A 23360-nucleotide genomic window follows, 5' to 3' on the forward strand; every position below is an offset into this window, starting at 1 on the left:
GAGTCAAAGCTTTGCGTAGTTTAAAAGATCTTTTGACTTTTAAGCCTTCTAATTCTTTTCCAGGGTGAAATTAACAACTATTTAACAGACTCCATTTAGTAATCTCAGAATGTCTGTTCATAAAACCAGCTGCATTACACTCCCCTTGGCACAAGGCTAGTTTCTCTGAATAACATTATCTTCTCTCCAGTGCTGTTTCTCCTTAAGATAATTATCTAAAGTAGTTTTAAGTGATTTATTTTAAATTTTAAACTTTTACAGTGAAATTATCCTTCAAAGTGTCCCCTATCCTCCATGCAGCATCAAAGTTTGTAATAAATAACTCCCATCTATAAAGCCATAAAAATTAGTTATGACAGAATATGTTGAAATTCCAAAGGAATCCAGTCCCCATCTAAGTAACTTATTCAATACCTCCCAAACCACTTTGTTTGGATGTTCAAAATTTAAATGTAAGTTTTACAGTTTTTGGCAGCCTCTGACCTTTATAGTGGTTCAAATACACAGTAAGTGAAGTCAACGATTAAAAGGCTGCATCTTTCTGCTTGTCTGAATTTACAAATGTGTACATAAAGATGACATCAATATATTTTCTATACGTTTTAAGAACAACTTAATGTTAAACATATCCTTCTGAAAGATTCAGTACAATGAACTTTCTGTATTCAGGAGTGTGAAGGGAGAAAGCTTTTTCTTAATCTGAGAACTTCCATCCACAGCTGAAGGAAGGCAGAGGGTACTTGCAGCTTTCTGTCTATTTTTAGTTCCCCAACTTAGAAAAGGCAGTTTTGGTGGGGCTTTCTTGGTCTGATCAATCTTATCTTCTTCCATGGCTAAGCAGATTAGGGAGTACGTCTTCTGCATTCCCACAGAATAAGTTGCGCTCTTACTATGCTGCAGAAAGAAAGAAAATAAATAAATATATATATATATAAAAATAAAAAAAAAGTTACCAAAAAGGGGTCAAAAAACCCGCAACAAAAGAAGTCAATAGAAGATTACTATGTGAATAACGTTCCAGGACAGACTACAGAGTTTTGTGTGCTAGTTACATACTAATTGAACAGAAGGCCCTTCAGAGTGCTGAGATTTTGGTATTTTGCCCATAAAGGATATGATAGGCAAATTGTAAAGGGATTTGTGAATCTCTTACACGTGTTGTTTTGTTTCAGCTAACTATTCTAGAAGCCAGTAAGTGCCATCACGTATACACAGTAACCTCTCTGCAGAGCCGGAGTATGCAGACCTTGCACAAATCGCCTGAAGGGGACTCTGTTGTCTTCAGCGTCCAGGAAGTCTTTAGTTTGTTTTGTTAAACGCCCAACAAGCAGGTTCCGTGTTAGCTGCAACTACTACAGGAGCCACTACTGTAGGACGTTCTTTGGGGATCCCTGGAAGGCACAGCTGTCTCTGCCCTGAAGCAATTTGCTTTTATTCTAACCTTTTGTGGCCAGTAACGGCCTTTTGTGTCAGAAGGGCAGGAGTGCAATTCCTTATTTTCAGTAATGCAAACTAACTTTTTTTTTTTTTAAGGCAATAAGAGCCTTGATCTCTTCTAAGGCGACGATATTTCAATGTGTAAGCTTGCCAGGAAATGCTAGAGCCATGAAGCACTGGACTGAGCTAAACTACAGGTTCTCTCACACTACAAATAAGTTTAAATTATGTAGAGCTTAACATTTTTTAATCTTGTGATCATTTTTCCCTTAGTCTAAAGCTTCTACAGCAGCTTAGTACAATACAGTTAGAGTCCACCAAAATAAAAAATGTTACATTAATCTCTGACTACCAACTACAAAAGTCAAGGATGATTATGTTAATGGTGAATGGAAAATGAGCACATAGTTTTGGATGCTGATTATTGTTTCATTGCAACTTTTCCTATGCTAAAAGGATTAATGTTTTCACCCTCTGGGACAAATTAGGGGAAAATAAGATATGTCCTGGAATCTATAATGTAATTAATCTAAGTAGTTCCACTACCAAACCCACCCCCTACCCCCCCCCCAAAATATCATTCTTAAGCATACAAGCTGCATTTTATCTTGATAAATGATAATGCAAGTTCAGCCCATTTAAATCAGCAGTTTAAAACTGAACACACGCCTGAATGTTTTATATTTTCACTGGTGAAATGGGATATCTGACTACATTAAAGAAAACAGTAATCAGGGACTGAAGAGAGAATTTTCTCACTTTCCTGACCCTTCAAATCTGCAAAATATATTTGCCTCGTTACATACCATAGAAGCTGTTGTATCTTGGCAACTGATAACCTCAATCTCAATGGGCTGCTCTCCCATGCTTTTGATTTTTTCCAGCACCTCATTCAGTCCAAGCCATTTGCAATCCACACCACCAACTGAAACAATGTAGTCACCTTCTTTTAGGCCCATCAACTGTCAAAGAATTTTGCACAGATTATTATCTGGAATTATAAAGATGTATAAGAAGTTTTTGTCATCATACAATATCTGCCCTAAAGGCATTTCCCTCTTAGAGGCCATAAAACCACTGTCTAGGCAGACAGGTGGAACAAAAATGTATAAATAGCATAAAAACAACAAATACAACTTTTTCAAGCACACAAGTTACCTCTTTGTTGCATTATTGTTGATAAATGTGATTTTGGCCTAAATACTCAGGTATCAGCTCTTTTTACATCCTTTTCACTTTTCTCCTAAAATAAGTGAAACCTGGTTTTACCTACCCTATCATATTCCGTGAAACATTTTCTCCAGTTCTTATTTCTGTTTCTTCAGTATTTTTATTTGTACTTAAGTGCCTTTGCTCTGTTTAAGCTGTGTTCTTCTCTGCATATTGCTTTATCTCTTTGTTTCTTTCCCAGAAGAACAACAATATATTAGAAGCCACTAATATGTTATTTCCCCTCTTTTTCCGTGGGCACATCCTACCTTCCTTTCCTGATCCTTATCCTTTTTATTGTTGCTACCTTCCAGAGTCTTTATCCCTTCCAACTTCCTGAATTAGAAGGGGAATAACATATTTGCTTGTATTATTTGGGATTTTATCTATGAAATGTGAACAGAGAAAGAAATCTATTCTAGTTTAATGAGATGTCAAGGACACAGATACTCTAACATCTAAAGCATATATAGCACTGAAAACTTGTACGGATGATATGAATGGACTGTACTAATATATACTAGAAGTCAAGAAATCCTCCATACACCAATATAAGCAAATTAAAATTATACCATCTGGAAATATATAGTTAATATTGCACCAATTTACTTACTGCTGCAGAACAAACTGGATCAAGGCAATAAGTCTGTACCGGTGAGCCTCCTTTAAGACTGAATCCGAGCTCTCCTGCTTCGCAGCGGAAGCGAATGGTACGCGGTGCCGTCCATCTCTGCTTGGCTGAGAACACCGATAGCGGGCCCTGGAGGTTATACAGCAGCAAGCACGTGATGGTTTATTGCCATTTGTAACTAGGCATTTTTAGGTTATAATGCTTTAAGCTCATCTTATGTAGGTTTTACTCAGGTTAACTCCCAGCTACTTCCATAGATGCAGAACAGTGAGATTTATCCCAGAAGTTGAAGACATCCCATGATTTCTGTGGGGTACTTCAAAGGGAGTGCGATAACAGCAACACTGCCAACCTGTCTGAAATCTCTGTTACGGCCTGCAGCAGGCTCCAAGGTCCTGTATCGCTCCATTTTGGAGAAGATAAATTGATTCATGAAACATCAGATATTCTGATCCTAACCAGAACTCCTATTTCCCTTTGCCCACTGATCTACAGGAAGCCACCTGAAAAACTGGCTTTGCTTCTCTCCTGGCACCCCCTGCTTCTCCCCATCGCTGAGGTAAATGGGGCATCCACTGAAACTTTATAGGACTTCTATGAAGCTCATCAAGAATGCACGTTGTGTAATGCCATATACAAACAACATTTTTATTCTTTGCGTCTCAAGCTGACTTACACCTCTGAAGCTAGGAGTGGTCTGTCAAATAACTTCTGAAAAAACAGTTATTATAGGATAATGTTTTCAGGCTAAGATACTTGTGTCATTTCTCTCCCATTAGACTGAACATACACTCCCTACCAAAGTGACAAAGGTTGGCAAGCATCAGTATAGTACGTACCAGCCTGTGAAAGAAGTCTTTAACTTTCACCTTGGAAAACTGAGGAGCAACTGTTTCTACTTTATGCTCTGTTTTAGCTAAAACAAAAGGAAAAACAAATTAATTTTCTCTCAAGCGTTAATGACTTGACTGTCGTAACAAACAAAGAATTAAGATACAGACTTCTTTTTCTTAAATTCCAGCTAGATAGAAGTTTCTCCTTAATTCTTACCAGACTGTGCAAAAAGTCATTAAGTAGAAATATGCAAGACAAATTTCTAAATCACCTAAAAAATATCTTCCGAGCTCATATTATCAATAAAAAAAGCTTAAAATAATCCAAACAAAACTACACTATGCTCCTCTTGAATGCTTTTTTCTTTGAAAAATAATTAAGAAAATCCTGGCTCTTTTTCACAGCTCCTGAAGAGTTGGATCAGCCAGACTAAGGTAGGAAGAACCAATAGTAGTAAAATTGAGTTAATAACTTAAACCAAGTTAAAACCTATGCTATGATAAACAGTTATTAGTATTTCCTCTTACGATTTTAGCTTTTAAGTTTCTCAGGGGGTGGGTGTGGGTGGATGGGTGGGTGGGTGTGTAGAGGTTAGCTCATGAGATATTCACCCCCCAAAAAAAACCCCACACCCTGAATTCTAAGTAGTATCACTGTTATCTACTCCAAAATAAGATGTGGCCAGAGAGATACACTGTGAAGCAGCTATAACAAAATTCATTAAACCATGATTGAGGAAACATAATAGACATTTGAGATCAAATTCCTTACATATCTCAAATATAATATACATAAAATGGTGATGTATTAAAATAGCAATAACACAAAGTTTCTTCACTGGTAGCTTACATAGTATTTATATTTAAATAGTATTTAAATTATATTTAAAATAAATTTTTATAATAAAGGGAAATCCCTATTTAAATATAATTCAGATGTTAATTTTTAAATACTTCTCTGCTCCTTCATGTTAATATTTTGCAGCACAACAGATACTAAATTGAAGCATGTTACTGCTGTTGCTGCTGGCAGCTCTTAGCTGATTTACCACCACCATCTCTTTTTAGCTCCCTGAGGTGTATGTCCATCATCTTCCCCACCCCCTGCTTTGCTTTTTATTTTTTTTCTTAAAAGTCTTTTCCAAAACTCTGTACTCCTCAAACTGACTTCTTAGCATGATCCAAAGACTCTTCCCTCTATTAATCCCTTAAAAGGAATCATCAAGAGACATTTTCAAATCATATAAACATTGTTTCATAAAAATACGAATGCTGGTTAATGTAGAGGGGGAAAAAAGCAGTTTTAGATGCGCAGAAAAAGCTTCTTTGTTTAGCCATAAATGCTAAGTTGCCTAACTTTAAACACTATTAAAAGGCTGCATCTTTCAGATGGGAAGAGAAGGAAGGTAGCTCAAGACTTTCTGAAAATGAGACCCTTACTGACTTAGCTTGGGCACCTGATTATTGGTTAGAGACTCTTGATTTCTAGCTGTGAATGCTTACGAAGGATATCCGGAGCTTGGATTAGACTGAGGAAGTCATCTTCCTTGTCCTGCTGAGCATATTTGAGAAGTGAGCGCTTGTGTGCAGCTGTCAGGACCTCTTGAAGAACATCGATGTTTCGAAGCTTTTTGCACAGACCACAGACTCTTAGAGCTTCTTCATGGTAAACAATGGCTTTGCGTAAATGTGCTTTCCCTGAATAAATTAGAAAGTGTTAGCTGTCCTCCATGAACACAAGAAATACAAAGTAGTTTTCAACTATCATCCGTTAGCTGGATGAAACTGGCAGTTACCTAATTGTTTTCTCTGAACTTTGTCCTTTAAAATGGTGAGAACCATCAGTCCTTCTGGCATGTAGTCATACAACTGGGACAAGGCTTTCTCCTGCTGATCTTCATCATCACTGGACTGCACTATAATGATTGATACAGAACATTAGGCATTACACATTTCTCAATGCCCAGTTCCTTTAGGTGTATTGTGCAATAGTTGCTACTTTCTCTCCAAAGGTGGAGAAATAATCTTACAAGTACATATTGATGGAAATTTCAAGTTATTGGGGCTTGTATCAGTTTTATCATCTGCAATATGTAAGTAATGCTTATATGCCAAAACATATATGTAAGAATTGAACAACTTAGTAGTGTACAATAGATACAGCATTTCACATGTTTCTGCAAAAGTTAGTGTATTGAACTTTCCCATTCTTCTGTAGAGGACATAACGAAGCATTGCTTCATATCTGAATGGGAAAATGGCTACAAAATAACATATATTGAAACCCCAAAGTTCCTAGCTCCTAGTCTTATTCATTGAACAAATAATTGTTTATATGAATATATAGAAAACCTTATTATTCTTACACGCATGGTCACACAGGATGGTGGCAATGAAGTAATGTGCTAGAGCTTTGTAATGGTCTGATTTTATTTGTGCCAGTTTCGACCAGGAATAAGGAATATTCTCTTTGACTGGTTCCTGATTCATTGCAGTGTTAACCAGCATGTAAACCTCTCCGACCTAAAATAAAGCACAGAATTAAAGTACAAGAACTTGTATTTGTGATCAGGAGCTCAGTTACTCAAGTAAAATATATTACATTCAGCCTTAAGATAATGTAATGTGCATCATGTCAAAGGAGAGGGGGGAACAGAGTGCTACAAGGGCAGGTAGAAAAATGAAAGTAAGTTTGGGGAAAATGAAATTCCATATCTGACTTCTCCCTGCCCTAGTCCCAGAAAAATAAATCAATTCTGTACAAGAATAGATGGACTAAGTCAGTCAATCTATTTATACGACTTCAGAGAGTTCAATAAAAATACCATATAATAAACAGTTCTTTAATTTGAAAATAAATCTTGTCATATTAATTCAGCTGAGAGAGAGGGTTAAGCATATCACTTTAGATTTGCCCTTAACTTCTGAAACTGTGGAGTCCTATCTAGCTCTAAGCTTGTGTGGTCTAGCTAAATCTGGGCTATTATCTTTTATCCAGAGGGGATAAAACAGCTTTTCAAGCAGTGAACACTGCTTTAATGGATCAAACAACTCCACCTGACAGAATCCAAAAGTCTCTCCCCGGCAGATGATCACTGCTCACGACTAAGTTGGGGTGGCTTTGCAAGGTTGGCAGGAAAGGCTTTGCCCACTTTAGTTAGTATAGAAGCAATTATATATCCGCTACTCTGAAATGGCTCAGAAAGCATCTTCATATCATGTATTTTTGATGTCACCGACCTCCACCAAGTACAAACACTACCTTCTGGGGCATAGTCCATCTCTCCACTTTTTAATGCAAGTCTCAAGATAGTACTGCAGCTACCAACCTGAAACCCCAACTGACTCTGCTCATCTGGACACCCCCCGCCCCCCACATTACCATTTAGTTATTGGTTTGGACTCCAGCTCTTTAGAGCCGCACACCCTCCAGCTGCTGGGAAATTACACCCAGGTGAGTGTTCAGCACTTACAGAGAACCACAAACAACTCTGTCCTTTTATATGTTAATCCATGAACAAGATCTGTACTGTTTGAAAGAGCAGTATGGTAAATAGACTGTAAAAAAACCTTGGATAAGTTTGCTGCCCAAGTGTTCCAGCATGTTTCTATTAAAGCTCAATTAAAATATCTAATAAAATTCTAATACAATCATATTCATATTGTAGTAGTCACATTTTCACCCTCTGTTGCAACTTGTCATCTGTCCTTTGTTACTTTTTATTTTCAGTAATTGTTGTTAACATTTAGGTTTAACAAAACCCGTTAGCATTACTACAGGCTTTAGCTAGCAACACAGCACTGGAAACAGTTATTTTAAAGATCAAATTTTAAGTCTCTCTTTTTACCTTTGCAACTTCCTGTGTCATTTTCACTAGTGTGAAAAACTCATTGCGTATTCCAGGGAGACTGATCTGCTCAAAGACGCACTCTTGAGCTTGAGCAAGCATCATTTTGACGAGTACGTTCAGCATAGCTGGGCTCATGTCATAACTTGGTGTGTGAGTAAAGGTCTCCTTTAAGTAGCTCAGGACTCCTGAAATTATGAAATAATTTAGTCAGCATTACTAATAGAGAAATAGGTGAACTTAATTCATCAACAATAAAGTTAATTTTTAATTAAAGTCCAGCACATAGAACAAGAAATTTGAAAACATACTTTCTAGGAATTATCCAAACGAATTGTATCTACCTGAAGGGATTCTTGGTAAACATGACATTAAATTGACCTCCTAGTTTTTCTTTGCATTCCCAAATGTCCTTGGGCAAAGTTCTCAAAATTATAATTTAGAGGAGCAACAGAAACTGCAAGTTTTAAGGACAGTACCTTCAGATTTGCTTATAACAGGTTTTTGCTTCATCTTAAGAGCTACGCTCAACTGAATGTGACTTTTATATGGGGGCCGTAGGATAGGCTTATACATAGGACAAAAAATAAAGATCTACACCGCCGTAAGAAGGCAAAGGTAGATCCTTTGGATAGAGGGGAAAAAGCAAACCTATAAACTTAGTAATTATGAATCATCTTTTCAGATGCTGCTAAGTACACTGAGTGTCCCAATGACAGCTCTGTTCCATCCCTTTAAGTAAACTAGAACAATATATTTAATAAGGTAGAATTAGATTCTGCTCCAAACATTTGGTTCCACCAACATGTTAATTGTTTCTATCATTTATCAAATTAAAAACAAACACTAACTGTAGTGCAAACATTAAGTAACAGTTACATGGATGGAAATGTAACCTTCGGCATGCACGTCATCCAACTGGTTTAGTGAGTTCTACTAGCTTGCTAGTTGCTGATAATACTGCACAAGTGTAACGATAAGGCCTCTGCTTTACAAGTGTCCCACCTTCTGCAGCCTTGTTTCTTGTTGCTACTTTCAGTTCTGGCCCTGCTGTGCTATATTTCCTTACTACCAGTTTTTGAGATTTTTTTACCATCTATATTAATACTTATATTTTTTACTTTATAAAAATGTTGTTACACAAACTTTAATTATTATCCATCTCTATGCACCTTTGCACTGTAGAAGAGCTTGTCAGAGACACCCAAGGTACTAATGAATTATACTACCTTATGAAAGGAACTGAAAGTACAGAAAAAGTTTTTTGTTTTTTTTTTTTTTAGGTCTGACATATTTCTGCTTATGTAGTAAGCACATATACACCAAGAGCTTTGTTGAAGATAAACTCCATGCAGCAATTTCCATTCAGCACTAAGAAACAGCTAATACATGCTCTACCTCATGTCTTTAGCAACATAATGAACAGTGTTACGGAACCGTGCACAGGTACAAAGAAATGCCTCCTCTGCACATCGGTTTGGGGCCCTGCAAAGGTACTGTAGTAGTACATTATATATTTCCGTTTGTGAATTAATAGTTTGTTGAAGTGAAAAGTAGTGATTTTATTTGTAAAATGGAAGAAGCAGAAAGGAGAATTTTCTCAAGTACTGAAATTTCTTTTAGATAAAATATAAATGTAGAAAAAAAACAACCTATTTAAAAATGCATGAAGAAATATTATCAAGGTTTCTGGATAGCTTTCTGTATGTTCAAAAGGGGTTTTATGACAATTCCACTCTGTGGTCCATGGTTTGCAGCTGTTAAAGCTATACATACAGTGGAAACCAATAGTCACAGATTGTTAATGCAGCAACAAATCTTATGGTACATACTGATTACATAGATAATATCTAAAAGCTGTATTTGTAGCACTGATGACATTTACAAAAATTTAGAAAATCTATTTAAAGGAAAACAAAATCTTCTATAACATGTTAGTTTAAGGGATATGATTCTCTTTACTAGAATTTGTATTTTTCTTAGTTTTGGTTGGAGTGTCACTGAATATTTTGAATCTGTTTGCCTTTGAAATCTATGAAAAACCATGTAGACAGTGTCAAACAAATCGCTAATTTTATATGAGAACATAGTAAGATTCATTTTGAAGACATCATATGAAAAATTGTATTTTAAGCCCTTTACCAACCCTTAAAATTATTTCTTGTACAGATTTTACACCAATGTAATATCCCAGAGGTCAAAGCTGCTATGCTGGCAAAATGAAGAATGAAACAGTTAACACTAGAGCTATGGCTCAGACCTTTGAACTACAATTGATTAATCGTTAACCACAGCAGTCACTGCCTTTATCAGCATATTCAGACTGCAGCTCCAGGTTTTGAATTAAAACTTTGTCTCAGCTCTTCACTAGGCTTCCCTATTCCTCCTTTTTTGTGTGAGGAAGGCAGTGGGAAATGCAGAGATCTGCAGGAAGTCAGACTGAGATTTGGAACACTTGCATTAAGACTTTCCTGATACTTTTAAATTTCTACCTGCAGCTCTCTGAAAAGCGTCAACCGCATTTTCAAGTCCAGTCTTGGTCTGACGATTGCATCTTGTGCCAATCTGGGTATAGAGGGCTCCAATATTAAATAAAATACTTGCTTTTTCAAGCAACAGATTTTGCTGGCACACTGGGACACCGGTGAAGGAATCGTACCTTTGGAAAGGAAACAAAGTGTTAAGATAAGCAGAGTCCATGGAAACAACAGATGTTTTCATTCTGTTTTTCCAAAAGAGCAGCAGAATTCTTAATGACGGTTCTGATACAGTGAAAATAATGGTATTTCTAATCACCTTGATGTACTCTGAGTACAACACATGTGCCGTGCCACAAACTAGAACAAACTAGACGATTGCTTTATTTGAGCCTTAGTTTTCATGGGGTTTTAAAGCAGCACCTCTGTAAGTACATCATATCTAAAGTTCCTATAAAACAGATATCAGAGGCTGACAGTATACTGGGGAAGTATCCCTGTGTGCTTGCCATGTTCTCATACTTTTTTATTAGGCATGCACTATTAGACGCTGCCAAAGATCAACTATTGGCATGGTCAGACCCTCTATAGCTCATATTTTAAAGTTCTTCTTGCAGTTATGATTAAAAATTTAGCGATTCTTCTTGGCTGTATGGTAGTCATCTTTTCTCATCATAAAAATCAAGGTTTTGAATTCAGAGTCCAACCTTGCTAATAGCTGTAGTAAACCCACCACTGCAAGAACATTTTCTGGCCCCAGTGCTCTCCTCAGCAAATTGAAGAGGGTGAATTAAGGTCTGATCCATTCCCAGTCTGCTTCACATACCAAGGTTCAGAGTCCAGGAAACATCTACAGTTGTCTAAAATTAAGTGGTTTTTTCTTCCCCCCTCTTTCTCTTATGCAAACCTGTAGCTCAGATCATAATCTAGCCAGTGACTTCACCCTAAGCATGGAAAGGGCTTTATAGTATTAAGAGTAAACCTGAATACAAAGAAAGCGTTGACAACACACATTGGGGGTGGGGGGGTGGGGAAACACAACAGCACTGACATTCTTCAAATCAAACAGAAGACAGGTAAAGATTAACAACATTCTGCAAAAACAAAACAAACAAAAGACAAACATGAACTCCACACTTACCATGTAAATAAAATACCCATATGTCTGGTGGGTGGAAAAAATCTGTTTTCTACATAACCAAGTTGAAGAAAATAGCTGATCAGCATCTCAGTACCAGCTTCATCTCGGCTGGGAGTACGGCAGGCCTTAAAATACAATAGATTAAAACAAAGTGCATTCTGTTGAGTTACCGGATGAATACTGAAACACCAAGAATAAAGCTCTGCTTCCTCTGGACTTCTGCATATCACAGAAATGTGTGGAATCTGAAACAGTAAGCTTAAGGCCTTATGGATGCACTCCAAATAAGAGTTTTCCAGCTATACAGAAGGTAGCACATAACCTTTAAGGAAGCACATGGGAGATGTATTTGGCAAGCTTCAGAGTTAGTAAAACAAAGACTGTAGGTGTTTTATGAAAGCTAAAAGGAAATCTTATGTTTCCAGCATAATACTGGAAATAACCAGTAATTAGAAATAACCGTCATTCTGTTACAGCCCTTTACCAGACACACTCACTTCACCACTCGTCCTACTAATTTTAAAATACTTAAAAATAATAAGACTCTGGGTTTACAAAGTTTTGTCAATAGCTCAATAATTTTGCATAACTTTTTCATTCATCCTTTTCTTCACTTGTTCTTTATTCAGTTTGTACAGCTGTTTGATGATGGAGATTCATGTTCCATATCTCAGAAGTGAAGTCAGTACAAATAATGTAAGTTATGAGTAAAAGTGGTATAATCTGATTCCATACAAATGCTGTTATTTACAATTTTACTGGAGATTAAAACCTGATCTAACAATCCTCATTATGCCATACTTGAACTTACTTGTCTCAGATCCATGAGATCTGCTATTTCATCTTCATACTCAGAACTGTCTTCACTATAATGTTCCAGAATAAAGTCCTAAAAAAAGTAATTGCTAAAATTAACCTAAAACATTAATTAAAATTTTCTGTAGTTACAGACAGTAAAAAATTGTTTCAGTCATGAGCTGCATATTTTCTACTCTCTTCCTGTCAATGAAAATATAAAGTAATGAGGCTACAAAAAGACAACTGAATTAATAATTTTATCTGATATCAGAGACAAGAAATTCCAATTTAGTATAAAGGAATCCAAACAACCATTACATCATTTCCACTGGGTTTTAAAACAACAACACTTAATGCTTTTGAAAGGGACAAATGAATCCTCTTAACTATAAAATAACAAGGGAATCAAGTGACCATGAAAACTCATTAACAGAAAGAGACTCTGCCAAATTCTTGTCAGCTATAATAGTGCAATTCCACTGAGATTAACAAAGCTGCAGTGGCATAAAAGGTAGCAGACTCTGGCCACTGAGAGTAACCTAGAGACGTAAAAGCAGAGGCAACTTCTATGGTGATGTAAAAGGCAGTTTACCATGCGGCACCTCTACGCGGCACAGTGCACGGAGGCACAGATGGTGGCTCAGATAGCCGGCAAGGTAAACTAGCCCCCAAGAAAGCAGGGCTAATGCTGCAACGCTGCTTTGCAACCGAGTCAGAGCTTGGTTGGCACAAGTGGGAGCATCACCGCTGCGTGTTCCGTAAAACCTTTACACTTCCTTTCACAGTTAGAGTAGCAACGAATAGTCAAGATTGCAGCAGAAGGGATTTCTGTTCTCTTCCTATTTATACTCATTTTCTATTGGTTTGACTCTACTGTCTCCAAAGTGGGATCTCTTGTAACATCTTCTGACTCCTTGTCCTGGCTAAGTACAGTAATTTAGTCTCTGTTTCAAGCAGGAAATAGGGACATACATGGTGAAGGGAAGCTGCATTTGGGGGTTGATAATAAGTGTTAAATGGAATAGTCTAGGTATCATATTCAATCTTTGAATTTACCAAATCCAGAAAGAAGTGTGAAGAATTGGTGAGGAGGAATTTTACTGCAATTTGAGTGACATTTTATATAACTAATTTCAATGTTAATTGCAGCTTTCAATTAAAGCCCAAAGATAATTCTCTCAGAGTCTAAACCCATTTTTTCTCCAGAGAAAAAACACCAAGTGATACCAAGTGCAGCTTAAAATTTCTCCAAAGCTCCAAATCCAAGTTCCAGATTCAAGTGCTCCTTGGCTTGATAATGCTGCAGCTCTTAACCACAGAGCATTGCTGCCAACTGCCTCCTTCTCCTGCCCTGCCATAGATGGACTCAACTGTGGTCAGCTATTTACGTAAGCAAGGCATGAACCCAATTTACCTTAAATATGGCAGGTTTTCAACAAGCCAAATAATGTATTCAAGCTTATCAGATACAATTTATTTTAACTGCACTGGGAGATACACGCATACGCAGGATCTAGTCTACACGTCCTATCTGTCTCCAGAAAGTGGTTCCACGAAGCACCCTTAAAATTGATCTTCACTTTTTTCCTAGAGTCATAACTTACTCTGAACAACATGCTTTTCAAGCTCCTCTATTCAGCATATTTTAGCTAGGCCTTCACGCTTGACAGAAAGTTCTAAAAAACATGGACAGAAAATCCAGACAACCCTACAGACACCAAAGGGTGCCACAGCTCCACTGCAGGCTAAGGAGAACAAAACTATACCAGAGTATTCAACATATTGTTTAAACTGTAAGAGCTTCTCAACAAGCGTATATCAAGCACGGTACAAATGATAAAGCCCTCATTTCCACCAAGTGCACCAGCAGAAAGCACACCCAGTTTTCTGTTCACACAAATGTAAGTTAAATCACAACGCAGTTTAAGAACCCAAATAATTGCTGGATAATTTTTAAACACATTGTGATCGCAAGCCCTTTTTTAGGGCAAGTAAAACAAAAGGCATTTTGTACATAAATTATGCTTACTTCTTAAAAAAAATCTGAAATGCAAATTATTTCTCTTCATTTTAACTATTTATTCTGAAACATATTTCTGAAATTTACCTTGAGGGGGACTGTAAAGTCTACTTCTTTGGTTTCCTTCAGGCCAAGAGGTACCAAGGGAATGCTGAAAGTCTCTCTGTAGAGGGGAAAAAAAGAAAAAAAAAAAAAAAACCACAGAAATCTTTGTTTTCTATTTGTCCATAGATAAGACATTTACTTTTGTTTCATGTGATGACAGAAAGTTAGTATGCTGATAGGTGTTGAGGTAAAAACTACATAGTTTATAACCCAAGACAGTCTGCTTAATGCCTGTGACTCCCAGAGGGGAGCGTGAGGAAGGCTACTTGCACGTGCCTTTTTCATCTGAGCCTATTTTTCCTCCAAGGAAAGGAGACTCTCCAAGCTGTTCATTGCAGTAGAACTCAACCTTTATACACCTGCACAAGTTACAGAGACAGAAAACAGCTTCACAGCTGCTGCGAGATCTCCCTCATTAAAAGCTATGGTAATTACCAGTAATTATCATCAGGATTTTACATCCTATCAATGGTTTCATGTGTAGAAAAGGTATGTGTGTAGCACAGGGGAAAGCAGGGCCAGAGTACACCAAATTTAACAGCGAAAAAATCTAAGACTAGGAAGTCTGAGAACTACTTAGCTTCTAAACAATTCCAGGCGTCAACCTCTAAAATATCAAAGGATGGAAATGGTGACGTTCAAATAAAATAAAATAAAAATAAAAATCTGATCCTCAAGGGAATACACATCTGTATCATGGACTTAAACCCTGATTGTATTAGCAAACAACTCTATCTAATGGAGCTATTATGAATTAAAAAAAAAAAAAGCACCATTTATTCTTCAACACAAAAGCTACTTATACTGCTCTTCCTCTAAACATACTACCCAATTTAAAAAAAAGAAAGATCAGAATTGCTTACAGGCACGTAGTTTGTTTAGTAGATTTAACGGATTAGTATCTGGCAATTATTAGGTTTATGTGATATTTTCCTTTTTCCTCCAACAACTGATTCACTGTCTAAGCATTGTTTAGAGCTTTCCGTTACCAACTACAAAATACCATGGGTGTGTTTCATTTATAATCTTATCAGCAAGGCAGCAAAATCAATTTCTCACTGGCGGAAATTCCATGTGGGGAAGGTGGGAGTAGCAATGCAGCTTCCTCAGAGAAGGAAGAATCCTGAAACTGGCTGGCACAATCTGAACGCAGCAGTGCTAGCTCAAGAAGGGCTTCCAGGGTACGGAGCACAAACCCTACTGCAGGAGAGTGCATAATCTAATTTCTGATGAGGCTTTTAGAATACACCATAGCACTTTTACAGCAGTTTATATAAGATTTTTTTCCCCCAAAAGGAAATGGGACACATGCAAAAGAAACCTAAGTCTGTACTAATTTAATTTTTAGTACAGTTCACAGTTTCTGCAGACCCCAGTGTTATTCAAAGAAACTGAATTTCTATTTTTAAGTTTCTAAAGTGTCACACCCATGGGGTCAGCATGCAATACTTCATGGAGGCACTGGACAGATAAGGAGGAGATTCTGGTTTTCCAGAACAGAATAGAAATGGTGTCATGCTACTCAACCCAACTCAGATGTGTGCAAAACCACAAAAGGCTGGCCCTTCAGGTGGATATGACACTGCAGAGTGATGGAAATACACAGTTAACCGTTCCAGTAACGTGGGTGTGACCTCATCTTGATGACTACATGCACAATAGATTCAGAGAGCAACTATTAATAGTTATTTGCTATGAAAGCAAAATAAAGGCCGGACAGCAGTTACAGAGGGAGTGGAATCCTTCAGCTGGTGGTACATAAAAGCACCTGCAGCTTAGAATGCACAGCATCAGAAAGATAAGAAACAATTCAAAACAAATTGGGGAAGGAGGAGCAGGAAAGAAGAAAAAGCATGCTGGTGTCCAGGCACGAGGTTCTACCAGCCTTGGGGCCTGACCTGATGCTCATCCTTCATTGAGAAGTCAGATGTTTCAAATATTCTTTAGATAGAAGAAGGATTAGTACTTCTGGAGTCTCACTCGCACTCACACAGCTGTCACTTTCATACTGCTCTCTATGTTCACATGCATCTGTGAATACTAGTAAAATTTTGAACAAAAGCATTTTCTCATCAGAAAAATGGAGAGGTGTCAAAGTTTGCCATTAAGAAAAAAAAATTGGCACAAGTTTTGTTTGAAGGAAATTAAATGTAGTTATTTTGGATTAAGTCAGCATTCAGTCGAAAGATGCTGCACTGGAGATGTGTTTAGTCCCTCTATCTTAAGACTTCCTTATTGTCCAGCTAGAAGCTAACTCCATACTGAGAACAGCGATAAGAAGGACCCAAAATTACACCCACCTTCCCATGAAGCACTTACATTTGTGTCTTGAGCTGCTAAAGTTAATCCAATAGTAAATGCTTAGTTTTAGGAGCATCAAGACATCTAACTGACAGAAATCATTGCAGTAATCAGGAAATTAATAATCTTTAACTCCACAGTTTGATGTTTGAGGAATTCATTTCAAGCTCTCTAAGGTCAGAATAACATTTTGGAGCAATTCCAACTTAAACTACATCTACTACATATTTCGCTTTTTCTGTCAGCTAATTCATGGATTTCTATCACTAGAGTGCACACCTTAAAGATTACCTCAAGTCTGCTTTGACCTCTAAAGCAGTGCTGTTGCTTTTATTCTCCAGCTCAAGGGAGGATTGTTGCATGCACTGCATTTGAGAACAGATACTATATTGCTAGGTTTATTCATGTAATAATGAATTGAACTAGTTACCCAGCCTAGTACTGGAAATTCTTCTAGGTGCCATGGGTCTCCCCACAAAGCTCACAAGCTTTCAATTCTTACAGTGCTCACCTCCATGAAGGAGCTCAGTGTCTAAGGATTAGTGCAACATACCTTTCCCAAGAGAAAGACAAATATGTGGACTAACCCTTAGTCAACAAATCTACCACCAAACATGTTCTCTATCAAGTTCTCTGTTTTTTCAGCTAGTTAATGTCCAGCATTCACATTTACCTAGCAACAGTTTTATTTCCAGTGATAAATAAAGGATTTGTTGATAATGGAGTAACTTAGCTTTTCACTTACTCTGTGTTTTGATAAACCTCTACTGAGATATTAAGTCCTTCTAATTCCTCCTTTAAGATCTGCAGGTCTGAGTTTACAAAACTCAGTTCCAGTAGTACCTGTTCTCGTACTTTGTTGTTGTTGGTAGCTCTGCAGAGAGAAAGAGACAACTTTTTCAGTGCCAGGGAACAGGAGCGGTACATCAACTTTGTTGACCCTCTTGCCAGCATTCTCAGCATTTTTAAGATTATTTTTCTCCCTTAAGAGATGGCACAAGATCTCACGTTTCAGAATCTGTCAAGACAGAACCTGTGATAGTTTCCAGATAATGGCATGCAGACAGCTAGATGGTTTGCTGTGTGCTAATTTTTTTGGTGTGATATTAGGGGTAAACTTTTCCTTTTTTTAGGACACATTAATCACCAAAACAAAAGCATCTTAAAGATAATCACTGCTCTATTTTAGAATTATGTGTTATTTTCTTTGAATAAGATATGGCGGTGGGGCAGGGGATTTCAGGACATATTTTTTCAAAATAGAGTCATTTGGTTTATTAATTGAATAGCTTAATAATTAGTTGGGATGTCTGGTAGTACCATTAAGAAGAATAAATATATAAATTTTCCTGAAAGAGTTATTCCAGAATACTCTACAACCACGTATGTAGGTTAAAAAAAATAAAAACAAAAAAAAAATCTTTCAGTGGAACACAATATAATTTCTTCTATAATTCTATTTTTATGACTCAAATAAGATTTTGTTTTGTTTCCTTTGCCATTCATATGTCATGTAAACACATGACAACTTTTCGGACTGCTGCCACAGTGGATATTAGGATTTAAACACAGCCCCAGAGCATTGTTGTGCGATTTCTTATTTGCATGTTTCAGGGTGCATATACATATATATATATATCTCCCTAATTCTAACCTGATTCTCCATAAAATATTGCTGTTTTCAAGAGATTTAAACTGTTATCTATAGTCACAGTTATGAGTTTAAGATAAAAAGCATTGATCCGCATCCAGGCGTAAGATATTGTAACCCTATATTAGGGCATCCAAATCACTAGACAACAAATACTTTTTTTTCTTTTCTTAAGTTTGCAGCATTTTGTATATACTTTTATTTTATTTCATATTAAAATTAAACTTTATGAATATTTAGGAACAAACTTCTCACACAGCTAATCTCTGCTTGGCACATCCTCCAGTTTTATGGAATGTTTTGATGAAGAACTGGTTGTTATTCCAAGGCTACACCTCTAGGCTTGCGTTTCATATTATAAATGTGTTATCTGTGAGTTTTCTGTGCTGTACTTTACTGGACACCTGACATTGGCTGGATTAAGCAGTGCTAACATGCGGGTGACTTTCAGAGGTTCTAGAAAGTCTTCGCACAATGTGGATTGTTTGTTTCAAGCCTAGCTCACTTTGTTTGCATTTACTTGCATTTCAGCCAAAAGTAAAGGAACCCGCATTTCCAGTTTTTCCTCAAGTCCTATTGCAGGAGGCTCTTGGTAGACAATGATTGGTTTGCTGCTTTTGAAACTTGATAAAATCCAAGCAGAATCTGAAAGTTTCGTTTATTTATGTTTTTTCTTAGGAGACAGTAAATATATCTAGTTATGTGAACTCTCATCTAGTGGTCAGGTTACTTTTGAAATGGCTTACTTAAAGAACTTGCAACTAGCAAGTTTTAATAGTCTAACAGGTATAATTTCATTTTAGATTTTTAATAACTTAGAAATAAATCTGATCCTTTACTCTTCAAAGTGGCGTAGTTCCCACTCCAGCCAATAGCAACTTCAGCATTTTAGCAGTTAATACTGATCTCAGGGGCCCAACTTTAGGACACCTTTAGGCTGAATGTTAGAGTAATCAGTGTTCAATTCAGATATCACTGGCCTCTGTAGCTTTTCTGAAACACCCCCAAGTTGACATGCAGAATCATCTACTGATTGACTACTGTTCACCTTCAAAAGCAGATATAAGAATTTGGCACAAATACAAAAGGTAAGGAAAAGACCTAAAGCCTTACTCCTCAGTCAGTTACCAGAAAACAAAGCAAAATCAAATCAGTCACAGAGGCTAAAGCTACCAGTGATTTACATAAGCTTTGAATCTACCACCTCTCTTGCCAAGAGTGGAGAGAAAGTCAGGTGACAGGGAAATAGCAACCTATCAATTAATGTTAAGCTTAAGAAAATAAAAATATATCTGAGCAACTTTCACTTCTCTAAGGAAAGCATATCAACTGGATTTTTATTCCTGGAGACTGAAAATCTCCACAAACCCATTATTCCTTCAGTGGCAGAGACACAGAGACCATAGGAGACTACTGCAGATGAGGATTTGGGAAATTTTCACAGTTCTGGGTAACAGAGGGGATGGATTGTTGGAAAACTGCATGACTGTTTGCTAAGCAGTTAATCACAGGACGTAACAGCCTCAAGACAAGGTCAATGTAAGGTTATTTCTATGGGGACAGCTACGTAAGAAACAATGTGTGTTAAATAAGACATTTTTGTGGACAAAACGTAATAGAAAAAGGGCAAAGTCCCTTCCAGATACCTCAAACTGTATGAGAATCTGGTGCCAAATGTAACACAGCTCAAATTAGACATGTGCTATCCTGCTACTCCTATATCACTACCACATGGAATAGGGGAAGTGATGTTCCTTTCCACTGGTGAGCACAGATCTAAAGAAACTTGGAAAGGGCAACAGGATAGTGATTAGACCGTTATTTGATTTAAAGTGTGAAAAGGACCCCTTACTATGTTTAGTAAGGTTCACTTGCCATTATCACTAACAATAAAACTGATCAAACAAGGCAGTGTAAGATAGTCTGCTCTGCCTGTTTGCTACAATACAGTGGCTTTGAAAGTGCACTTTGGAGCAGGTAATGATTCTATGGAGCTAAGGCTTAAAAGCTTCAGGGATATTCACAAAGCATCCAGCAGCAATTTATTTGGCACGTTATGGGAGCAGTTAGGCAGACTGAGGAAAAAACAATCGTTAAGAGACTAAAAAAAAAAATTTTTGTTGCTCTAGCCAGACAACTAAGTGATGGCACATACCGTAAAAGATTTTCAGCACCAGCTCTCAGTCTCACTGCTTTTAAGATCTGTTGGTTCAGAACAGCTCTTTGATTTTGTAGTTTGCTTCGACCCGTCTCAGCAAGAGGATTACATCCCTGGAAGTAAGGAAAAATATTTTTTGTTGTTGTTGGAAGGTTCTGAGAAGTGAGTAACACTGAATTTGAATGAACTTTAAAGACACAGCTTCTGTATGTGTACAGACTAACTACACTGACATCAGTAACAACAACTGTTTGGCAGTATTTCTTTTCTCAAACTAGGCCATTTAAAAATAAAGAGACAGTGTGAAGAAAGCTTTTTACATTAAAAACCAAGCAATGATTATTTATTTTAAGGCTTGTGTGACTGTACATGCATGAGCCAGTTTGTTCCTCCCTAACAATCTTTTGAAGCTATTGTTCAATAACAACCAAATTTGATAGAGTGCTATTAAGTTCCTACAGATTTCATAAAAACAGTATCTGTTAAAGCACAAAATCCTGTTGATGATCCTCGCTCAACCTTTGCAAAATACCTGAGTTTCATACTGAGATACACAGCTTTGAAATGCAGTTCCATCAAAAAGCAGGACAGCAGGCTTTGGTGACACCACTGCTTACAGATTTTAAAAGAATTAAGGATCTCTTCTGTTGCTAGTACTCAGACCTTCAGTTTAATTCCCAACCCTCATTCCCTGGGTTCCTCTCCGAACCTCTCTAACATGTATTTCTGGCACAGTCCTGTTTATCTGCACAGCTCTTCTTATCACACACAGGGAATGCTCTCAAATCTTTAAATCTACCCTGCCTTAACCCAACATCATCTTTGCATGCTGCACAAGAAATGCGAAACATGAATAAGCTTTATAAGTTATTTCATCTGTATATGTTCAAGTGCCAGGTACAACGATTTGTCCACCCATTTGTTTTTCTTCTTACCTTTAGGCTGAACAAGTTTATATATGGCTAGCTCAGTATCAAGTAAGATGAGATATGGCTATATATGAAATAATAGAGCTTCATGGGGTGAGATGATGATTGCCCTCAGCTGCTCATCAAATAAAGCCCTTAAAAAGCACAGCATGAAATTCAGGATTTGCAAAAATACCCCTGTATATATGCATCTCTATATACATGCAGAAGACTGAAACTACCACAACCTGTGCACAAGCAGGACTGAGCCATTGTATTCTAGTGAGCACTCACAAGATAAAACAGATCTGGACAAACAGGACTGGAGGATTGTCCAACTTCTTCTGAAGGGAAAGCACAGGCAATCTGAGCACCTTTTCTTTAACAAGATCAAAGTTCAACTTACACTTTTTTGGTTCTTTTTCTCCCTTTTTTTTTAAATGCTTCTGTCTTTGAATGTTGAATAGACACTCATACCCCACCAGCACGTCCCTACAGCCTTAACTACTGATTCTGAAGCAACTAAGACCACTCTGTTTTAAGGCCTGCTCTTACATGAAGCATGTTCTCTTGAGTGGCCTTGCTGGCTATCTAGTTGCCAAGCTTGTCTGGTTCCTACTGGATTATGCATGAAACAAGAAAGAGGCTCAGATCTGTCTGTTACAAGTTTTCCCACAAATACTCCAGCTACTAGATTATTCACTGTTTTTGGATCCCTCCCTCTTAGGTTTTGACTAGAAATACCTGGTTTTGACAATAACAGCATTCAGAAGTTTCTCAACAAGTTCTAATTATGAGTGGTCAGGCAATGACATACTAGCACATCAGAAGCATGTATCTAAATAGAACATGAAGTTCTAATCAACTGCTTGAAGTTCAGATCTCCTTTGGGTTGGCAAGTAAAGGCAAATTGACTAGGCAATAACAGTGAGCTGATCAGTCCAGATTACAGTAGTTTAACTGAGAAAGCACATAGTACAACATTATTAATTTTAAATCTTTATTTTGAAAAGTTTGTAATAAATAGGTAAAATGATAGGAAGCCTGTGTAAATATCTTTAGGAGCACTCTTTGCTAGATAACTTGAAAAAACATGTCACATTGAATTACTCTCATCATAGAAATATTTCTGCATTGAAACACCAGTTACAGTGGAAGCCTGAAATTCAGAATGAATGGGCACTATATACTCTAATTGTTGAGAAAACATTGGCAGCAAACATAACACAAGAGATGAACTTTTTACTGAAGAGGACATGCACGTGTAGCAAACTCGTTCATTCATCTAAGATTAAAAGTAGTCTTTTAACTATTAAAAAAAAAAATTATGCTCCTCTATGCACATTCAGAGACATAAACAGGGCATAACTAAAGGTACAGCATGGTTTTATACCTGCAAATCGCTTTCTGCTCTTAGCCCGTTTCTTTTTCTGGGCTGCCACTGTTCCTTCTACTTTGCTTTTTCTTCATTTTGTGTTGTATAACTTTTCTCTCATGTTGAAAGTTTTCTCTCTCTCCTTCCATTCTATGAGTCATTTTTTATTTGAACCTTCCCAATGGTTCCCTCTTGCTTTTTGCATTGAGCTCGAATACCCAGTTCTCACCTTGGGCCTTTCATTCTCTATATCCCCCGTACAGGTCTGCAATACTTTCTTCCAACTTCTTTCCCTACAGCTTAGACCAAGCATTCTTCCTAAATGTATCCTTTCCCTGCCGTTGTCTTCATTTGCTCTGTAAAGCTGCTGCTGCTTTCTAGAACTCCTTGCCCTTCCTGCGTACCAAGCAAGCTTCAGGACATCATTCCAATACTGCCCTGAAGCTCCACTTCTGGGAAAGTTTTCAG

General features: G+C 37.3%; 1 protein-coding gene across 1 annotated transcript; it reads right to left on the reverse strand.

The window, feature by feature from the left end:
• Positions 1-633: 633 nt before the first annotated feature.
• On the reverse strand, positions 634-23205 carry RHPN2 (rhophilin Rho GTPase binding protein 2). The gene is made up of 15 exons (XM_026059763.1): positions 23122-23205; positions 20607-20722; positions 17546-17674; positions 14482-14557; positions 12388-12465; positions 11577-11701; positions 10451-10617; positions 7959-8146; positions 6477-6633; positions 5907-6026; positions 5614-5808; positions 4117-4193; positions 3260-3406; positions 2244-2399; positions 634-894 (listed from the first exon to the last, which is right to left on the reverse strand). The coding sequence occupies exons 1-15, from the start codon at positions 23203-23205 to the stop codon at positions 643-645; spliced, it is 2067 nt and encodes a 688-aa protein (XP_025915548.1). The 3' UTR covers positions 634-642.
• Between the last annotated feature and the right edge of the window lie 155 nt (positions 23206-23360).

The sequence above is a fragment of the Apteryx rowi genome, unplaced genomic scaffold, assembly GCF_003343035.1.
Source record: "Apteryx rowi isolate R43461 unplaced genomic scaffold, aptRow1 scaffold_1, whole genome shotgun sequence".
NCBI classification, from domain to species: Eukaryota; Metazoa; Chordata; class Aves; order Apterygiformes; family Apterygidae; genus Apteryx; species Apteryx rowi.

What these genes read in the sequence shown, in the direction of transcription:
- RHPN2 (XM_026059763.1), bottom strand. Translation starts at nt 23,205, where the DNA reads ATGCTTGGTCTAAGCTGTAGGGAAAGAAGTTGGAAGAAAGTATTGCAG. An exon ending in ACTTTACAGTCCCCCTCAAG is followed by an intron (nt 12,466 to 14,481) that starts GTAAATTTCAGA and finishes TACTTTTTTTAG; the next exon opens with GACTTTATTCTGGAACATTA. An exon ending in TGACACAGGAAGTTGCAAAG is followed by an intron (nt 6,634 to 7,958) that starts GTAAAAAGAGAG and finishes GCTTTATTTTAG; the next exon opens with GTCGGAGAGGTTTACATGCT.